Source organism: Rhinolophus ferrumequinum, chromosome 21, assembly GCF_004115265.2.
Source record: "Rhinolophus ferrumequinum isolate MPI-CBG mRhiFer1 chromosome 21, mRhiFer1_v1.p, whole genome shotgun sequence".
In the NCBI taxonomy this organism is placed as follows: domain Eukaryota; kingdom Metazoa; phylum Chordata; class Mammalia; order Chiroptera; family Rhinolophidae; genus Rhinolophus; species Rhinolophus ferrumequinum.
In genome coordinates, this window is record NC_046304.1 from 16,664,651 (window position 1) to 16,683,835 (window position 19,185).

Consider the following 19,185-nt stretch of genomic DNA (forward strand, 5'->3'; position numbering starts at 1 on the left):
GACACGTGTCTCTGGGAAGAAGCCCGACTAGAGTCCCCAACCCCTAATCAAGCATACAGACAATTTTGCCCATTCAACAAGGGGCTGGTCTCACAGTGCCTGTGGTTCATGACTCAACACCAAAAACTCAAGCCCCTGCACACCCCCACATGTGTCCAGCTACTGCCCAGCCACCCCTGGAGGTGTAACAAACCAGGGCAAGGCCCCGGGCCCGCTCTGTGGGGGGTCTGCCTTAGGGGGGCCTAAGATGCCACACCCTACTGTGGATGGCTATTGGCTCGAAGGGCTTTAATCCGCTCTATTGGGGGACACTTAGTCAAGGGCCTTGGAACCCAACTGGCAAGCTGGCACTAGACATCACCTCCCTTTGGGGTCTCCTATGTATTTAGCTCTCTTTACTCCCCAAACGGTACGTGGGCAAAGTTCTGAACTGAGTTGTAAGCGTAATTACAAGGCCTTGGCTGTGCCACCAGGAGCAAATCACGGTCTTGAGCCTCAGTGTCTCCATCTGAAACATGTGTATAGTAGCTGCTTTTCACCTGCCTAGCTCTGGGGCAACATGAGGGGCACGTGGTATCACAGAAACATCAGAGGCAGAGGGGTGGGGGGCATCTCCGAAGCACATGCCAACTTCAATACTGGCTTCCCTGCTAAGAGGACACAGACTCCATCACAGCCTGAGCCAAAGAGATTTAGGAAGCAAACCCGCCACAGCCTTTAAAACAATAAACCATGCTGTGTTCGGAGGCAGAGAAAGGCGTTTTAGCCCACAGCTGCGGCTGTTGCCACTATACTCTGTGGGGGCCCGTGGGGGCCCCTGAGGAGCAGGTTCTGGGGCAGTAACGCTGCCAGGGCTGGACGGAGCCTGCACTTCCCGGGAGGACACTGATGGCAGGGCCTGAGAGACCCTCTCCTCCCACTGTTCCCTTTTACAGGAGAGGACAAGAGCCGCAGAGATAAAGGGATTTTTATCCAAGGTCGCATGGGGAGTTCAGAACAGAGCTGCGACTGTGGCCAGGTGTGTGATGCCTGGTCCACTCACCGCAGCGGCAGGCATCGCAGGTGGGTACCGCGGAGATGCAGATGTTTCACTTAGGGATTCAGGCAGCACTGCCCCCATCCCCGTCCACCAGCTATGTCCCTCCTCTGATTTACACAGGGACCAAAAAGACTTTTGAGAAATAAACTCGGCCCACACCCTCAACTAGATTTCAGACACGGGTGGGTATGAGGGGCAGGGAAAGCGCTGAGCAGAGGAAGGGAGCAGAAGCCAAATTGCAAAGAGGGCTATGGCCCTGGGAGAGACTGGAACACTGGAAAGAGGCCAGACACAGCAGGGAGCAGGAGGAAGGGTGTTTGGAGTGAAAGAGGGTGGGCCTGGCCCAGCACCCCCATCCGGTTCTGCCCCCCACAGGGTGTGTGAGCAGCCTGGAAAAGAAGGGGCTTCAGTAAAACGCGAAAAACTCCCTTATATCATACAGCGACTAAAGATCGTATTAGATTTCCATGTTTCGACTTGGGGGGATGTCTTTAATACGCTATTAAATGCAAAAAGGAAATTACAGAGCAAGGGTAGTCTATGATGGTCCCATTCAAAAAATATATATGTATATATACCAGTGAATGTAGGCGTGTGGAGAGAGAAAGGCAAACGCCCACGCTGCTAAGATTGGAGGTAAGGCAGGGGCGTGGTAATAGTTTATACACTCTGTATTGTTTGACTCTATGATTATTGAGCGGTTACTATGTGCCAGGCACTGTTTCTAAGAGCTTATCATGTACTTCACTCATTTCAATCCTCACACGACCTTATGAGGGATGTACTATGATTAGTCCCAATTTCCAGGTGAGAAAACTGAGGCAGAGAGGCAAGGTTAACTGCCCAAGTCAAGAGAAGAACCCACGCAGTCCGAATTCAGGGCTCTTAACCTCTATGCAAGAGTGTCAATTACTCTTTTAAATTCCAGGAAAAGAAAACCAATCACAAAGTAAAGGGTCTACATCTCACTAAATCCTTCAGTACTTCGAAGCCCAAGCAACCGACCCTGGCACCATCCACCTGAACCCCACCAACACAAGACAGGGAGGGAAAGGAAGTCATACTCTTTCTCACTTCTGAGTGGCCTGGCACCTTGGGTGAGGGGCAAATGGGCTAGGACAAGGGTCAACACACTTTTTATGTAAAAGGCCAGAAAGTAAGTATTCTAGGCTCTCTGTCGCAGACTCCTCAACCTTGCCAATACAGCACTGAAGCAGCCATAGATGATATGTAAATGAATGGGTGTGGCCTGTTCTAAGCAAATGTTACAGACATTGAAATTTAAATTTCATATAATTTTCACATGTCACAGATATTCTTCTTCCTTTGATTTCCCCCCCCCCCCCCCCAACCATTTACAAATGTAAAAACCATCTAGCTCATGGATTGTACAAAAGCAGGTGCTGACCCACCCAGCTCTTGGGTCCCTGGTGCAGCAGTAGAACGGGGAAAGGGGCGGAGTCACCAGGATGGCTGGAGTGGGCTGGGGTGGGGGGCACAGCCCAGGAGGGGGCAGGAGTTGTCAAATCTGGAAACATAGTCAGATGTCAAGCTGGGGGTCTAGGCACTGGCAGTGGTGACTCAGGGTAAAGCCCAAGTTGGGGCTTGGTGGAGATGGACCACAGAAGCCCTGTGTTCTTGGTGGTCATACTGAAGACAGCCCCACCAGGGCCAATCTGGACGACGGAGGTACCTCACAGCTGAGGGGCTAAGCGGGGAGAAGCACCCCTCCGCGGAGGCCCAGCTCTCACCAGCCTCTCTGCCCCCACGCCCCAGTGAGCAGCTTCCCCAGCATTTACAGGGATTGTTCCTTCTCAATGTGAGGCCCCTGACGCCTGGGTGAGTTGACCGCATACAGCAGGTGTCTAATGCCCAGTCCTGGCTCACCTAGTTACAGAGAGGCTGACAGTTCAACAGCATGACATCCATGTGGGGACAACAGGTCACAGAAATGTCTCCAGACAGGTCATTCAGGCAGGTTCAAGGGGAGAAGACAGCTGACCCCAAGCAACGCTTCCACCATGCTCTACCTGGTGGGAGCCTTCTCCTCGACCTGGACCTCTGCGCTCTCCTATTACTTCAGTCACCCCCGTGTCCACCTCTGGGCTGCTGATCTCCCTCCAGGGCCCCTCTTCAGACCATCAGCCTGGGATCCAGCCCACAGACTACATGACCACATGGCTTCCCCAGGACCCTCGGCCCTACCTGCACCCCCCGCCCCTCCCCACGCCTGCTCCTGCTCCAGCCCCGCCTTGCACACTGGGCCCCACGCATACGTGCAGCACACTGGGCAAGGCCACTGAACCTTCCCACTGACCGTGCCCACAAAACCCCTGTGGCCAGGCAAGGGACTTAACCTCCACACACTTGTTTCTACGGGGCAAAGTGCGGATCAGGGTGGCTGATAATTAAGGGGGGGAGGGGCCTGGCCTGGAATGAGCTGTCAATCACCGGTGGCTCTGGTTATTTCTAACTCTTAACTGTCTTTTGAGTCTCCATTCTCGTGGTTCCTGCCTGAATTCATGCCCGTGTTACTGCTAATTGGATAATTCAGCATCCAACAGGCTCTCTCCAATGGACCACACGTTCCGCACCCCAAATCTGCCTCTGGACTTAGCCTCCCCAGAGACCCACGTGATTGTCATCCCTGCTTAGCTCCCTTTGATGGCTCTGCTGCCTGCAGGACACTTCTCAGCCTGGCACCCAGGGCCCCTCACGGTCCTTACTTCATTCTCTCCCCTCCCCCTCAGCCTGCCTCCCTCCCCCCTGCCTCCTCATACCCCAAATTACTAGCTATGCCAAATGTCCACCAGTCCCTGCCCTTCCTACTCACCCTGCCTCTACAGAGCTGCGCCTCCTCTTGAAATGCCCTCCCCTGGCACCCCAGTTCCCACCCTTTCAGGCCCTGCTCAAACATAAGCTCCACTCTGCAGGCTCTCACACCTCTCCAGGTGGCAGCCTTGCCACCCTTCTGCTCCGCGATCACTCCATGCCTTTTGCTCCTACAGCACTTCTCACGCTGCGTTACATCCTATATCACCCGCGGTGAGCTCCTGGAGGCCAGGGCTTTCATGAAGGTGAGCTAAGTGGGCAGGGACTCTAGAGGGCTGCAGGAACGGACTCAATGACCATAAGGCTCGTCTCTCTGCAGGAAGCTCTGGGCCTTGCCACCGGGGGTCGAGCAGTTCCCTGAGCACACCCTGGTTCTTGGCAGCGGCTTAGCTGCCTTTGACCTTGAGCTGAAGGTCAGTGCTCGATGGGGTGAACACAATGGTCACTGGACTGCACAAAACAGCAAGAAACAAGCTACTCTGGGGGGAAGCAAAGCCATGCCACAGGCACCAGAACAGCAAGAAATAAGTGCGTCTTAATGGAGTTGTTCTGTCAGGCTGGCGGGCTAATGTTCCAAGAGGCTGCGTGGTGACTCCAATCTGGCAACAGCGGCCAAGTCAATTCCTGCCAAGCAGCCTGGGCGATGAAGGAGCAGCCAGAGCGAGCCCTCAGGGCAGGCGAATTAAGTGACTTTTCCTGGGAATTTAGGAAACATCAGTCGCTGAGTGAAAAAAATCCATCTTTGTAATGAGACACAAACACATGTTCTTCTACATCTGAATTAAGTCGAGGAGGAGAAAGGGCAGTGCGAGGCCAATATGGAGGCAACTCAGATGAAATGGCTATTGCTCCAGGAGGCTGAGGCTTCTGTGGCTGCACCCGAGGGACAGAGGTGCTGCGGGCTGGGTTTGGAGAGGGAGTGGGGGCATGGATGCGTTTCATCACACCCCCATTCAGGAAGGAGGCTCTGTGGAAAAACTGCCCCTTCTGACCCTTGTGCACTGTTGGTGGGAAGGGAAAATAGTGCAGCCGCCATGGAAAGCTGGATGACAACTCCTCCAAAAATTAAAAAGAATTACTGCATGATCCAACAACTCCACTTCTGGGCATATGAGGTCTGACAATTAAGTTTGTGAACTCACCCTAGAAAAAGTGCTACATACCTCACTGCTGAATATCACTACGGTCACCTTCGAAGTACTCCCCTTGGGAAGCTATGCACTGATGGCAGGGCCTAGTCCACACTTCAAAGCAATTTTGGAACTCTTTCTGGAATGGCCGTCAGAGCTGTCATTGTATTACCCTGATGTCCTGAATGTCATCAAAATGTCTTCCTTTCAATATTTCCTTTATCTTCGGGTAAAGAAAGAACTCATTGGGGGCCAGATCAGGTGAGTAGGGAGCGTGTTCCGATACAGTTATTTGTTTACTGGCTAAAAACTCCCCCACAGACAGTGCCCTGTGAGCTGGTGCATTGTTGTGATGCAAGAGCCATGTATTGCTGGTGAAAAGTTCAGGCGGTTTTAGTCTAACTTTTTCATGCAGCCTTTGCAGCACTTCCAAATAGTAAACTTGGTTAACTGTTTGTGCAGTTGGTACAAATTCATGATGAATAATCCCTCTGATATCAAAAAAGGTTAGCAACATTGTTTTGACGCTTGATTTGGACTGGTGGAACTTTTTTGGTTGTGGAGAATTGGCTGACTTCCATTGTGCACTTGGATGCTTTGTTTCAGGGTTGTATTGGTACACACATGTTTCATCACCAGTGATAACATGGCCCAAAACATCATCTTGCCTCTCCCAAAGGTCTTGGCAAACTTTGACTCTCCTTTGCTTTTATTCATTGGTGAGATGCTTCGGGACCATTTTTGCACACACCTTTCTCATGCCAAGATTTTCAGTTAAGATTTTCCTGTTTCTCTATCGATGTTTACTTGGTCTGCTATCCTTCTCACAGTCAGTCGACAATTTTGGTGCACAATTTGACGAATTTTTGGAATGTTTTTATCAGTTCTGCTCATTATTGCCCACCCTGCCTTCTCTTCATCAGTGAGGCGTTCTCTCCCCTCAGAAAAACATTTAATCCATTTGCACACTGCCGTTTTCTTCCTGGCATTAGCCCCATAAACTTGGACTAACATGTCCCTGATTTCACTTCCACTCTTGCCAAGTTTAACAAGAAATTTAATGTTTGTTCGTTGCTCGAATTCAAACTCAGACATTCTCGCGATGGCACACAAAAACACGCAACAATAATGTACTCCACTCAGCAAGACACCGCCACACATCAAGAACACAGATGTGAGACCCTGATATACCAAGGTTATGAGACCTTATCGAGCTGTTTGTACAGGGCTGCCACTATAAGCGCACGGGGGCAAGTTCACGAACTTAATTGTCATACCACATGCCCCAAAGAATTGAAAGAAAGCACTCTGAGAAACATTTGCATACCCGTATTCATAGGAATACTACTCACAATAGCTAAACTGTGAAGCAACCCAAGTGCCAGTGGACAGATGAATGGATCAACAAAATGTGATACCTATCTATATACAATAAAATATTAGCCTTAAAAAGGAAGGAAATTCTGACACATGCTACAACATGGATGAACCCTGAAGACATTATGCTAAGTGAAATAAGCCAAACACAAAAGGACAAATATTATATTATTCTGCTTACATGAGGTAACTAGTCATCAAATTCACAAAAACAGAGCGGCCGGATGGCTCAGCTGGTTAGAGCGCGAGCTCGTAACCGCAGGGTTGCTGGTTCAATTCCCAAATGGGCCAGTGAGCTGTGCCCTCCACAATTAGATTGAAGACCGCGAGGGTTCAATTCCCGCGTGGGATGGTGGGCAGCGCCCCCTGCAACTAAGATTGAAAACAGCGACTGGACTTGGAGCTGAGCTGCACACTCCACAACTAGATTGAAGGACAACGACTTAGAGCTGATGGGCCCTGGAGAAACACACTGTTCCCCAATTAAAAAAAAAATTCACAAAAACAGAAAGTAGAATGGTGGACGCCAGGGGTTGGGGTGGGTGGGAATGGGGAGTTAATGTTTAAAGGGTATCGAGTTTCAGTTTTGCAAGACGAGAAAGTTCTGGAGATGATGGTGGTGATGGAACACAACAACGTGAGTGTATGTAATGCCCTTGAACCATACACTTAAAATGGTAAGTTTTATGTTATGTACATTTTACCATAAAGTTCAAAATATGTAATTTAAAAAACTGCCTCCTCCTATTTTGGGGGACTCAAGTTAATCCCCCAAGGCACAGGGTGGAGCAGCCCCCACTCCGCAGGCCCAGCAAAGGCCAGGCCACAAAGCTTGAAAAGCCATTTGTGGGGTCCTCTCCCCTCCATGCCTCCCTGGCTTTCTTTCTGTTCTTGTTTATGCCACATTCTTTCCAACTCAGTCCCTCATCCATGCTGCTCTCTCTGCCTGGGACACTTTCTGCCAGATCTGACTTTTTCTCGTCATGGTCTCAGCTCAAATCTCACCTCCTCATAGAGGCCCATGCTGTGCATGCAAAATAAAATAGCTGCCTTCTCACTCCCTCCCCACTGGCTCTTATAGTGCCCTATACCCCTCCCCCACTTTTTATGTTTTTGTCACTTTCTGGAATTATTGTATTTACTTGTTCTTGTCCATCTTGCCTTTCTAGGTCATAAACTCTATGGGATTGATGTAGCACAGTGGTTAATGGAAAGGACGCTCAGAACCAGACTGCTTGGGTTCAAATCCTGGCTCTACAACCAACGAGCGGAGTGACCTTGGGCAAGGTACTTATCCACTCTGTGCCTCAGTTTGCCCATCTGTAAAAGGGGATGATAATAGCGCCAATCCCATAGTACTTGTTAGGAGGACTGAATGAGTTAACATGTGACAAGCCCTTAGAACAATGTCTGAGTAAAAGAGGGAAGTACCAGCTCTTATTATTACCTACTAGTGGTTAGGAGGGTGAGGCCACCTCCTACCTTGTTCATCACAGCACCTTCAGGGCCTGGCATATAGTCAGTACCCAATAAAACATTGTAGAAAGAATGAATGAAAAAAATTTTGCAGAGACAAGCCCTTCATAAAATTCAATTTCATTTGCAAGGATTGACCTAGGGTGCTGAGCTGGCTCCAAAGAAGGTCAAAGTCTCCCAAAGGGGCTGCCTGTCCTCCCACCCGCACAGACCATGGCCCTTTGAGCTCAGTCATCCCTACGTGTTGAGCTTTTGCAGTGGGAACGTCCTGAGAACACTTGGCTGCTTCTGAAGGTTGGGAAAGGGGCTGGAAAAGCTATTTGCCCTAGTGATGGTGAGGGCAGCCAGCTGGCCACTGCTGGCCCCGTGGAGTACAGGCGGAGGGCGGCCTCTAGACTGGGCCTTCCGGGTGCTCCCGGCGTCCCCAAAGGCATCGTCCATGCTGACATAGGCACCCTCTCCTCCACCTTAGAGTGACGCCTCCTGTGTTCACTTCCTCTTTCTTTTCTTTCTTCTTTCTTTATTCTCCGAAATATTGATTATTTTACCTTTCACATTTAAATCTAAAATCATTCTGGAATTAACTTTTGTGCCTCGTGTGAGATAAAGGTCAAGATACATTTTTTTCCATATGAACACGCAAATGACCTCGCATTATTTATCCAAAAGACCATTCTTTTCCCCACCGTATATACCAGGGTGCCCTTTGTCATGAGCTATATTTTTTACTTTCTCTCATTTTTGTCTCAGGTATATAGAAATACTGATATTCTTGTATGTATATGGAACTTGTATACAACCACCTTGCTCAATTCACCTACTGATGTTAGCCATTTGTATTTAGATTCTTTCAGAGTTTCTAGTGACATAATCACGTTATTCATAGATAATGACAGTTTTAGCTATTGTTTTCCAACGCTTTGCCATACTTTCTTTTTTTTTGCCTGATTGCACTGGCAAGCCCTCCAGTACAACGCTGGATAGAAGTGGTGATAAAGATACAAAGAACTTGTCTTGTTCCTGATTTTCTGAGAAAAGTTTTCCATATTTAACCATTGAGTATGTCTCTTCTCCTGTGCTCTTACGAAAGCTATCCCTGCTTCTCCAAGGACGGGAAAGCACACGAGAGGGAAGGCTTTGGTCTGAAGAAATGGAGGGCAGCACGACACAATGAACGCCCCTGGGGGACCTAGCTCCCCACTACCCCGCGGGGTGACCCGAGCAGGCCACACTGTCTCCACTGAGCCTCTGTCTTCTACCTGGGACTGGGGAACAGCCTCACCTGCCCTGTAGCCCTTGTCCTGAGGACCAAACAGGATGACTGTTGTGAAAGCATTTTATAGACTCACAAGTTGAAAACAACGGTCTCAGTGTTCACTGTTGGCAAGAGCAAGGACGGCCTTAAGGAAGGCACTGGGGACCCTGAGTGTGTGTGTGTGTGCGCACGTGCGTGCGTGCGCAGGTGTGCAATGTGATGTGGGGTGTGAGGTATGAGGGGGTATGGGGACATGTGGGAGTATGGGGGTATGGGCTGGTGTGCTATATGAAGATGGAGGGGAGGTGTGAGGGGGTGGGGGTTGTGTGGTTCGGGGGGAGGGTATGGGGGGAGGGCAAAGGGAGTAAGACAAGCAGAGGGAAGGCTAGCCACTGAGGTCCTTCACCACCGCCCTGAGCCAGGTCTGGAGCTGGGACCTTACAGCAGGGTTTTCAAACATAAGGAGAATCAGAATCCCCTGGAGGGCTTCATAAATACAGATTGCGCCCCCCCCACCCCGTATCTGTTCAGTAGGTGTAATGGACCAAATGTTCGTATCCCCTCAAATTCACACGGTGAAGCCCTAACTGCCAATGTGATGGTGTTTGAAGGTGGAGACTCAGGGAGGTGATTAGCGTTCCATGAGGTCATCAGGGTGGGCTCCTGTGATGGGATGCGTGGTCCCTGGGTTACTGCCAGCTCCCCTGCCGGGGGTCTGGAATGACCCCCCTCAAACAGCTCCTCAGAGCCTTGAGCAGGGTAGGGGGCAGGGATCAAGTTTGGGCTTGGCCCCTTCCCTCCAGCGCCTCCCCATCCTGGACAGGGGATGCCTGACTCCCCCCGGGCCCCCCCCCACACACACACACACCTGGACTTCTCCGAAAGGCTTTGAGCAGAGCGCAGGGCTACCGGGTTGCCTCATCCTCTTTCACAGGGACTCAGCGCACATGACTGAGACCATCGTTTTGAGACATGGGCAGGCTCATCGGCACCCACACATTTTGGCTGAGACCAGACAAATTCCTACTGCTTCCCTTGCAGGATGATAACGCCCCAGGGGGGTTCTTCTCCTGCAGCCCCACCCAACCTCCCGTCGCTGGTGAAGCCCGACTCTCAATTAAACTGCAAGCTGGCTGACTCAGACCCTAAGCAATTAGGAGTGCCAGGCCTCTCTCGTTCACCAGCCAGCCCCTCTCCTTTCCCCTCCTGTAATGAGGGCAGGTAGCCTGGGCATGCGGGCCCAATTACGGAGGGGATGCTGGGGCAAGGGCTGGCGTCATGGATTCCACCCGCACGCTTGTTAGCTTGTGGCTGCTGAACGCTGCCAGGGCTTTTGCAGGCGATGGCTCCATGGGGCTGGGAGCACCTGAAGCCTGGAGGTGGACATTTCCCATGTCAGAGATCTCTCCAGCATCTCTTCTCAGCAGCCTGCCCAGGTCCACACTCCTCCCAGGACCCACTGAAGAAGGTGAAGAGGTGGAAAGTGGAGATAGAAATACACGGCGAGGTGCCCCAGAAATTGGTGAGCCGAGAGTGGAGGACTCCTGATGCCCCTAGTTAGGCCAGTACCCTGTTCGAGCTCTCTCAGGCTCCCAGGGCTGCCTCCACCACCCCAAACATAACTGTAATTAATTATCCACGGACATTTAACACCTCCTTCCTGAGCCGCAGGGATCTGTGTGTCTTTACACTGCATCTGTGCCGGTACCAGTAAACATACAATAAATACTTGCCGGCTGAGTGAATGAATGACAATGTCCTCCCTTCCCAAATATCAGAGAGCCCCTGCGGGGGCTAAAGCTTTGCAGAAGGATCTGAGGCTCAGTCTGGGCCTTCTGATTCTCCAGGGACTCGGCTCCAAAGTGACCACCACCCGACAGTGGCCCCAGGGTATCTGTGATCATCTGTGATTATCTCCTGGGGGACCCAGGGCTCTAAGGACCTGCCAACTCTGATCAAATGCAGCATGGCCCTCAAGAGAACACTTCCTTCTAACGAGCCCCATCTCCTACCCCAAGATCTCAGCTCTTCAGGTCCCCTTGATCTTGCCCCTTGCCCCTCCTCCAAAGTCCCCTGTTTCTAAGTCAAATCTGATGTCATCTCCTATGTTCTTTCTTCTTTCAACACATTTCTCCCTGGCCTCGGGGCCTGCATGCTCATAGTCAGGTGCTTGCTCAGCCCATTTCCAGCTACGTGCCTCTGCTGTGCTTTCCTCCCCTGCCTGGAATGCCCTGAGCTCTGCTATTGGCCTCTGAGAAGCCTTTAGAGACAGCTCCTCCAGGCAGCCCTCCTGACTGCTCTCAGTCCTGGAAACCCTGGTCTCAGCCATGGTCATCAGCACTCTAGAGGACACTGTCTTCCCACTTTGATCATCAGGACCCGAGGAAAGTGACTATTTTGGACCCTTCTCCTTTTGGATTCCCCTAACCCAGAATGAGTTCACAACAGGCTGAATAAATGATTGAGTGTTAGTTTCACACGAGGAACTTGCAAAGAACCTGAGCAGTTTGGTTTCCCTGCTGGCTCAAGACATCCAATGTTGGAGAGCTACAAAGGCTTCCAGAGGCTTTTATATAAACTACGAAAAATAATGGGACTAACGGTGGGAATTCCAATTTTAAGTTCAAGAAAACATGAATTTTAATAAGGAGAATGTGGGGTGCTATGGACCGAACTGCAGCCCATCACAACTCCTATGCTGAAGACCTGACCCCCAATGTGACTATATTTGAGACAGAATCTTTAGTGGATACTTTAAGGTTAAACGAGGTCATAAGGGTGGGGCCCCCCACCTTCTCCCTGGTGTCCTTATTAGAAGTGGAAGAGAGACCAGGGTTTTCTCTCCACACAGTGAGGACACAGGGAGAAGGTGACATCTGCAAACCATGAAGAGGGCTCTCACCAGAAACTGACTGGGCCAGCACATTGACCTTGGACTTCCCAGCCTCCAGAACTATGAGAAACAAATGTCTGTTGTTGAAGCTTTCCAGTCTATAGTATTTTGTTATGGCAGCCTGTGCTTACTAAAGCATGGGATGCCACTAAACTTTTTTTGAGATATATGGGAAGTCAGTTCCATTCTTTGTAACATGTGGGCAGTCTGAGCAGCTAGGACCTTGAAGTGGAGTAATAATAATAGCAGTAACAACAGCAGGTATCCTTTACCGAGTGTTCGAAATGGACCCGACACTCTGCTAAGGGCTTCCCTGCATTATTATATTAGCTCATTTACTCCTCACACCCAGCCAGTGAGGACATAAGCTTTATTGCCCCATTTACAGATGAACAAACAGAGGCTCTGACAGGTTAAATGACTTGTACAAGGTCACTGCGCTGTGGCCAACCTGGGACCACAATCCAAGTCCGTCTGCATGGGAACAGCACGTACTGGCAAGCCCAGCAGGACCACCACCCACTCACCATGCAGGGAGGACCAAGTGACCTCTTGCCCTGGCCCAACTCCATTCTAGGATCCTCTCTCCTTCCTAGGGCCCTCCGTCATGCTCTCTAACCCTTCCCCATCTGCTTAGAATACACTCAAGAGACTGATTCGCTTAGCATATGGCCCCGTCCCTATGCTGTCCGGTCCCCAACTCCATCCCTCCCAACGACAGCCATCACCACCTAACTCGTCTCCCACTTTCACTCCATGGCCCCTGCAATCCGCTCGCTAGATAGCAGCTAGGCTCCTCTCTTAAAAACAAATCAGATCACACATCATGCCCCTGCTTAAAATGCTCCACTGGCATCCTATTCAATGTAGAATCAAATCTCAACTCCTGACCTTGACTTTCGAGGTTCTGCGTGATCCGCTGTGCCCAACTCTCACTCCCTCTGCCCCAGACGCCTTCACGGTTTCTGCCTCAGGGCCTTTGTGCTTGATGTTCCCTCTGCCTGAAACACTCGTGCACCCAGGTCTTCTGGGGGCTGGCTCTTGCTTGTGTTCAGGTCTGAGCTCAGAGGCCCTTCCAGTTGTACGCTTATCACATTGCCCTGTCGTAATTCACTTAGAGCCCTCAGACCACTAGGCATTCTGTTTGCTTGTTTAGTTGTTTGTTGTTTCTCTTCTCCCACCCCTGGAAAATAATCTCCACGAGAGCAAGGATTTCATGTGTCTTGTTCATGGGATCACCAGCACCTAGAAGAGGGCCTACACACAGTGGGCCCTCTACTATTTGCAGAATGAATAAATGAACGAGCAAATGAACGAACAAATGAATGACACAATCTTTTCAAAGACGGATGAAGAACCCCCCCCCAAATGCCCATTAAGCTGTGGCCCTAATTAGCATGTTCTCCTCCTACTTTCATGCAGGAACAAGTCCCCTCAGAAGCTCAAAGGGCTCCTCACCTTGCCACCCAAGCCAGGACCAAGTCCTCAGCTTCCTGCAACATAAGAACAATTTCAAATGGAACTGTCCTCTGGACTAGCCCAGTGCTCCAGGGTACCATGGGGTGGGGGTGGCAAAAGTGTCTGGAAGAGCATTTTCTCCCACCCCCGCATCCAGCTGAGGTCTTCTCCTGGGACTGCCACTGTGGCCTAGGGAATGGCTCCATGGAGCAGCTGGCATTAACCCTTCAGCAGCAGGGGCAACAACCTGCCTCTGTGGCAGAAGCCCCAGACTTTTCCAGGGGAAGGAGATAAGGCTCTGTCCCTTCGTCATGGTCCTGCAAACCTGAACATTTATAGCAATTGTGGGGTTGAGAGGCAGAAGGAGGAAATAGGATGCTGAGGTCCTATTCTCCCAGGCAGAAATCACAAAATATAAACCCTCCCTGCCCAGGTGCTGGGAGCAAGACATTCCGGGTCCGTGTGCCCACTTTCTTTGTTGGTATCTAGTCCAGAACCTATGGAGGGCTTGAGGAGCTGGCACACGAGCGCCCATCCCCTCCCTGACACCCAGGCTCCTGCCATACTGTTCTTGAGACCCTTTACCAGTTAATTTACCAGTTAATTTACATTCCTCAGCCCAGTTCACAACATGTTACAGAGCAGGGGGGAAAAAGATCTTAGCTGAAATCCTGGCTTTCCCACTTATTTGTTGTACGTACTAACCTCTTTGCACCTTTATCATCCAGCTTTTGAATGCCACTGACAATGCCCTTGGCAAGGTTGCCAAGTTCATGTTTCTGTTTTGACTTCATATTTTATAGTCCTTTCAACTCTTACCAACCCCACCCCACCCCGAGTCTTACATCCCCTGTTACTTCTTCCCAGAATTTATTACTTATTGAAGTCTTCTTATTTATTTGATCATTTTTGATCAAAGTTTTTGGTTCCCGCACCCAGTGTAATCTCAAGAGAGAAGGTTCTTTCTCTGTCTTGTTCACCAAAATAACTCCAGGCTTAAAACGCCAGACTGGCTCATGGAAGTTATTTAAGCATTGGTTCCAATAAGATGAGAGTGAAAAACTGAAAAAGTGGAAGACATGGCATCTTGGTAACAGTGTCTCTAACCTAGGAGGGCAGTAAAGAGTAGTCCCATGATTATAGCTATGCAGCAAGTAGTCTAAGCTCGAGCAGGAATAAGAAACTAGAAGGGTTGCTGGAAGGAAAAAACGTAGGCTCCATGTACTAGAGAATAAACTAGAGATGCTAAATAATCTCGAGGATCAGAAGGCACATTATTCTTTGGTCAATTAAAAAAAAGAAAGGCAATTAGAAACTCCAGGAAAAACAAAAAAGTTATTATCAAACATATTAGACTCAACATGAAACAATTTAGTATGTGGTACAATTTAGAATGATTGGTAGAGCATAATAATAACAGGAGGGGCTGGCCGGTTAGCTCAGTTGGTTAGAGCGTGGTGCTACTAACACCAAGTTTGCTGGTTTGATCCCTGCATGGGCCACTGTGAGCTGTGCTCGCCTTAAAAAAATAAATAAATAAATAAATAAAACGAGGCACTTTAAAAAAAAAAAAAGGGAAAAGAACAGGAGAAAATCCATTTGACCTTTGTGCAAAACTCATTCTCTTTTTTCCCCCCTCTTCTTCCTCTTCCCCTCCCCACGTTCTGGTTCAAGCCGTTGTTCCTCAGTCTAGTTGTGCAGGACACAGCTCCCTGGCCCATGCCGGTGTTATGAACCTTGCTCTCCCCCCCCAGCTGAGGCAGTTGGTTGGCTGCTCACAGCAGTTCACGGCAGCTCTCGCCGGCTGCTGGCCGCTCACGCTGGCTGCCGGCCACAGCCGCTCAACTACCTGAGCCACTGGGTGGGCCCTGATTCTCAGCTGAGAGAGGGCAGGGATCAAGAGAACAGACCAACAGAAGAAGAAGTGCAACCCTACCATACTATTTGGCCCTGAGGAGGACTATATTTACTTAACAACGAATAACATTTACTGAGTACATAACGTGCCAGACAAGGTTTTAAGAGCTTTGCATGTAAGAGTTAATCCTCACAACTCTCTAAGGCACATGTTATCATTATCCCTATTTTACAGATGAGAATGATGAGGCATGAGCTATTAAGCAAGTTTTCTGAGGTTCGATGGTTAGTGGAAGAGCTGTATTCACAACTGGGCCTGTGAGACCCGGAGGTCCACTCCCTCTAGGGCAGGCCCTAGAAGCCAGTCCATTTGACTTTCAGGCTCCAATCCTTCTTGCCAAGAAGCATAGGATACGATGTGATTACCCATGTATGCACAAATACACACACACACTCCTGGGAGCCTGGGTGCAAAGCCACAGAGCAGCAGGAGAGCTGGTCTAGGCTAGATAGCCAGAGTGGCAGGGCCAGAGCAGGGCCTTACCTTCCTGCAGTCTTTGCAGAACACCGACGAGCTGCCCAGGAAGCCCAGCACCTCCCCACAGAGCAGACACTGGGAGAGGCCATTCCCCATCACGTTGCGCCTCATGGTCTCCAGCCGCTCCACCAGCCGCCTGTAGCACAGGATACAGCATTAGATGGGATGTGCTTCCTGTCTCCAACTCAACCACCGCCCAGACACGGCTGCCACGAGGCCTCAACACTATATATTCTAACCCCCGTGCACTCTGTCCTGACCTGGGTTACTGTTCCCTGCCTCACCTCTTTCCCTGGCTAACTCCTCATCATTCATTTACTCGCCAGTATTAATTGAGCACCTATGATGTGTCAGGCATTGGGATTATTTACTGTAGCAAAGAAGCCAGAGATCAGACATGGTCCCTGCTCTCATGGAACTTATGTTCAGTAAAGGGAGAAAGTCAAGAGATAAGTAAACCAGCAAACTGACTTTAGAGGAGGAAGCACTAAAATAAGTAAAATAAGTGGGCGGGGACAGGGGCACGTCAGGTGGTCATCAGTGGAAGCCTCTCTGAGAACGTCTGAGCTGAGAGCTAAAGAATGACAAGAACCAGACCATGTAAAGAGCTCGGGGAGGAAGCCTTCCAGGCCGGGGACCAGTCAGGGCTAAGGTTCGGGGTGGGAAAGGGCCTGGTAAGAAGGTCAGCATGGCTACTGCCTTGTAAGCAGGCGGGAGCCTGGGATAAAAGGAGGCTGCAGGGGAGAGGAGGGCCCAGATTACATGGGTTTAACAGGTCACAAAATGTAGTTTGGATTATTCCCTAAGATCACCATGAAGCAACTGAGGAGTTTTAAGGAGAGGAGTGATTGGATCTGAGTGATATTTTTAAGAGCTCACTCAGGATTACAAGGGGAGAGGATGTGAGGAAGCCAGCGGGCGATGGTGGGAGGTCCAGGGAAGGGAGATGGAGGCGGGGACAGGCTGTATTTCAGAGGCAACCTGGATGGATACGGGGTGCGGGGAGGTAAAAGGGATCCAGGACGATGCCGGAACTTTTTCATTTGAAGAAGCTGGAGAAAGAAAGAAAAACAGCCCATCTTTGAAGCTCTGATGCTGAGTATCCAGGAGCCTGCCCTGAACCCCACTAAGCCGGGCGTAGGCGCCTCTCCCCGGGGTCCCACGGTCCCTTAGGCCAGGAGGACCCGTTTCATGACAACTTGTAATGCCATACTACAATCTCCACAAAACTGGCAGCCACTTCTGTGTTGTTGGCCGCTGTCTCGCCAGTGCCCAGTGGACATTCAGTGAAAATGCCTGAATGAATGAAGGGCAGAGTGCGGATACATTATCTCCTCTAATTGTCACAACCCCCAAGTGAGGAGGATGCTACTTCCCCCCATTTGAAAGATGAGAAGATTGAGGCTCAGAAGATAGGAAGTCACTTGCCAGGGTCACACCACTCCTAAGAGGTGGACTCCAGGTCCATGCCCAGGCCCCCCTCTCATGACAACCCCACGCTCTCCCCTGAGCTGATCAGGCCTTTCCTAGGGGCAAAGGAGAGCAGACTGGGCACTGAGGCTGCCTCTCCCCACATGCCCTCCTGACTTCCACACGGATCATCGTGCCCCACCCAGGGACCTGCAGGGACTCGGGAGCAAACCCTGCTTCCGTCCTGGCCTAACCTACTTGTTCTCAGGGACCCCTGGTCAGGACATCCCTGTGTTCCTAACTCACGAAACACAAGGTCACACGTTGTCCTTCTGAGATCATTAACCTGAGGCACTGCCTTTTGGGTCACTCTGTACCCTGACGAACCCAGTGCTCCCAGAGCGGGCCAGACAATGTGAGCAGCACAGGGAAGTCCAAGACGGCAGCCCAGATGCATTCCCACTGCAAGGGGGAGCCCACATGAAACACCCCCACCACTCCCCGCATCCCCTTCTGGGGGAGCCCGAGGATGTAACACTGGAATGTCAATCGATCATCAGCGGGAGGGCTGCAGAGAGCCTGGCAGGGCCCCGGGCAGCACAGGGCCAGAGCCCAGTGTGGGGAAAAAAGCAAAAGACAGACAACTAGTCTGTGCTAACCCCTTTGTGTAATACAATGACAGTAACAGGTCAGTATTATTGAGGCGAGTACATTAAATGTGGGGATAGCAGTGGTCTTTGTAGTGGTGCTTTCACTTTCTAGGGCTGTGCATTCTTCCAGTGTCTGGCTTTTTTACATGATCATATATTTACTAGAAAAAGATAAATAGAAGAACAAAGAGATCAGAATCAAATTAACTCCTGCCCAAGGCAGCACACTGCATTTGTGTTTTCCCACTTGTGCTTTTCTGTGTTTTTCAGATTTTAGAGGATGTATAAATTGCTTTTGTAATTACACAAACAAACAAAAAGACACAACAAAGCTGTCTGAAGACCGTTTAGTGGTCAGCTCTGGATGCCGAAGGCCAGGAGACAAGGTTAGAACAAGCTGGAGAGTGTCTCCTATTGGAGTCTTTGATGGAACAACCCAGATTCAGCCTTGACTTAAATCCCTCCCTGCTGTATCACCACTGACCCTGAGAGTGCAGAGTGGAACAATCCTAACGTGTTCTGCCATACTCATTCATCCCCCCCCACAGCCTGGGGCCCACACATCAGCCGCTATCCCCATCTTACAGAGGGGTATATTGAGGCTTTGACAGCTGAGTTATGCATCTTCACCCCAGGGGTGTTCAGGCAGAGCTGACTCACTCCCGTGGTAAAGAGCCAGCTTTTGCGGCTGGGGCTCATCTCCCAGCCCACTAACCTGGCACCAAGCGCCCTTGCTCTCCTCTCACTGACCTGTTCCTGCCCAGCGGGGGGCAGCCCTTACTCACCCAATCCTCTGCTGCTCCATGACATCGAGCTGCTCGGCCCTCTGGATGACCTGCAGGATGGCCCCCACCTCAGCCGTGCTGAGGCACTGGCTCTTCCTCTGCTTCTCTGTCTGGTAGGTGTGCACGGACCAGCCTGTCTGCAGCCTCGAGAGAGAACACAGAGGCCTTGAGACCACCTTAGTGCAAACCCCGACACCCCACCACATCCACAAATCCCCCCGAGAACAGTCTGGGAAGGGCCCAGCTGCTGTGTGTTGGGGGCAAGGGGTTCAGGAAACAGGGCAGATGTCAGGCTCCAAGTGCTGGCTCTGCTACCCTCCAGCTGCTGGGCCCCGCGGAGATGGTGGCACCACCTTAGCACCTTGGGGGCAGAAGCTTGGGAGGTGCCCGCTGCCCAGATGGAGAAGGCCACCGCCACGGTGCGTGAGGTTTTGAGGGCGGTAGCACAGAAGATTATCAAGAGAGGAATGAAAACCTAGATCTGA

The 19,185-nt window shown here is 50.6% G+C and overlaps 1 protein-coding gene and 1 non-coding gene across 15 annotated transcripts in view; one reads left to right on the forward strand and one right to left on the reverse strand.

The window, feature by feature from the left end:
• The window catches only part of RPH3AL (rabphilin 3A like (without C2 domains)), a 157,038-nt gene that overhangs the window by 69,276 nt on the left and 68,577 nt on the right, over nt 1–19,185 (reverse strand). For all 14 annotated transcript variants that reach the window (XR_004421291.1, XM_033090070.1, XM_033090068.1 and 11 more), the window contains exons 3-4: nt 18,701–18,844; nt 15,862–15,991 (exon numbers count right to left, since the gene is read on the reverse strand). Coding sequence is in view for 13 of the 14 variants with exons in the window: in XM_033090070.1 (XP_032945961.1) it covers nt 15,862–15,991; nt 18,701–18,844 (274 nt within the window). In the remaining variant the exon portion in view is untranslated. The remainder of the gene's footprint in view (nt 1–15,861; nt 15,992–18,700; nt 18,845–19,185) is intronic.
• TRNAS-ACU (transfer RNA serine (anticodon ACU)) lies at nt 14,889–14,962 on the forward strand. The gene has a single exon. It is a non-coding gene; the product is annotated as a tRNA-Ser (tRNA).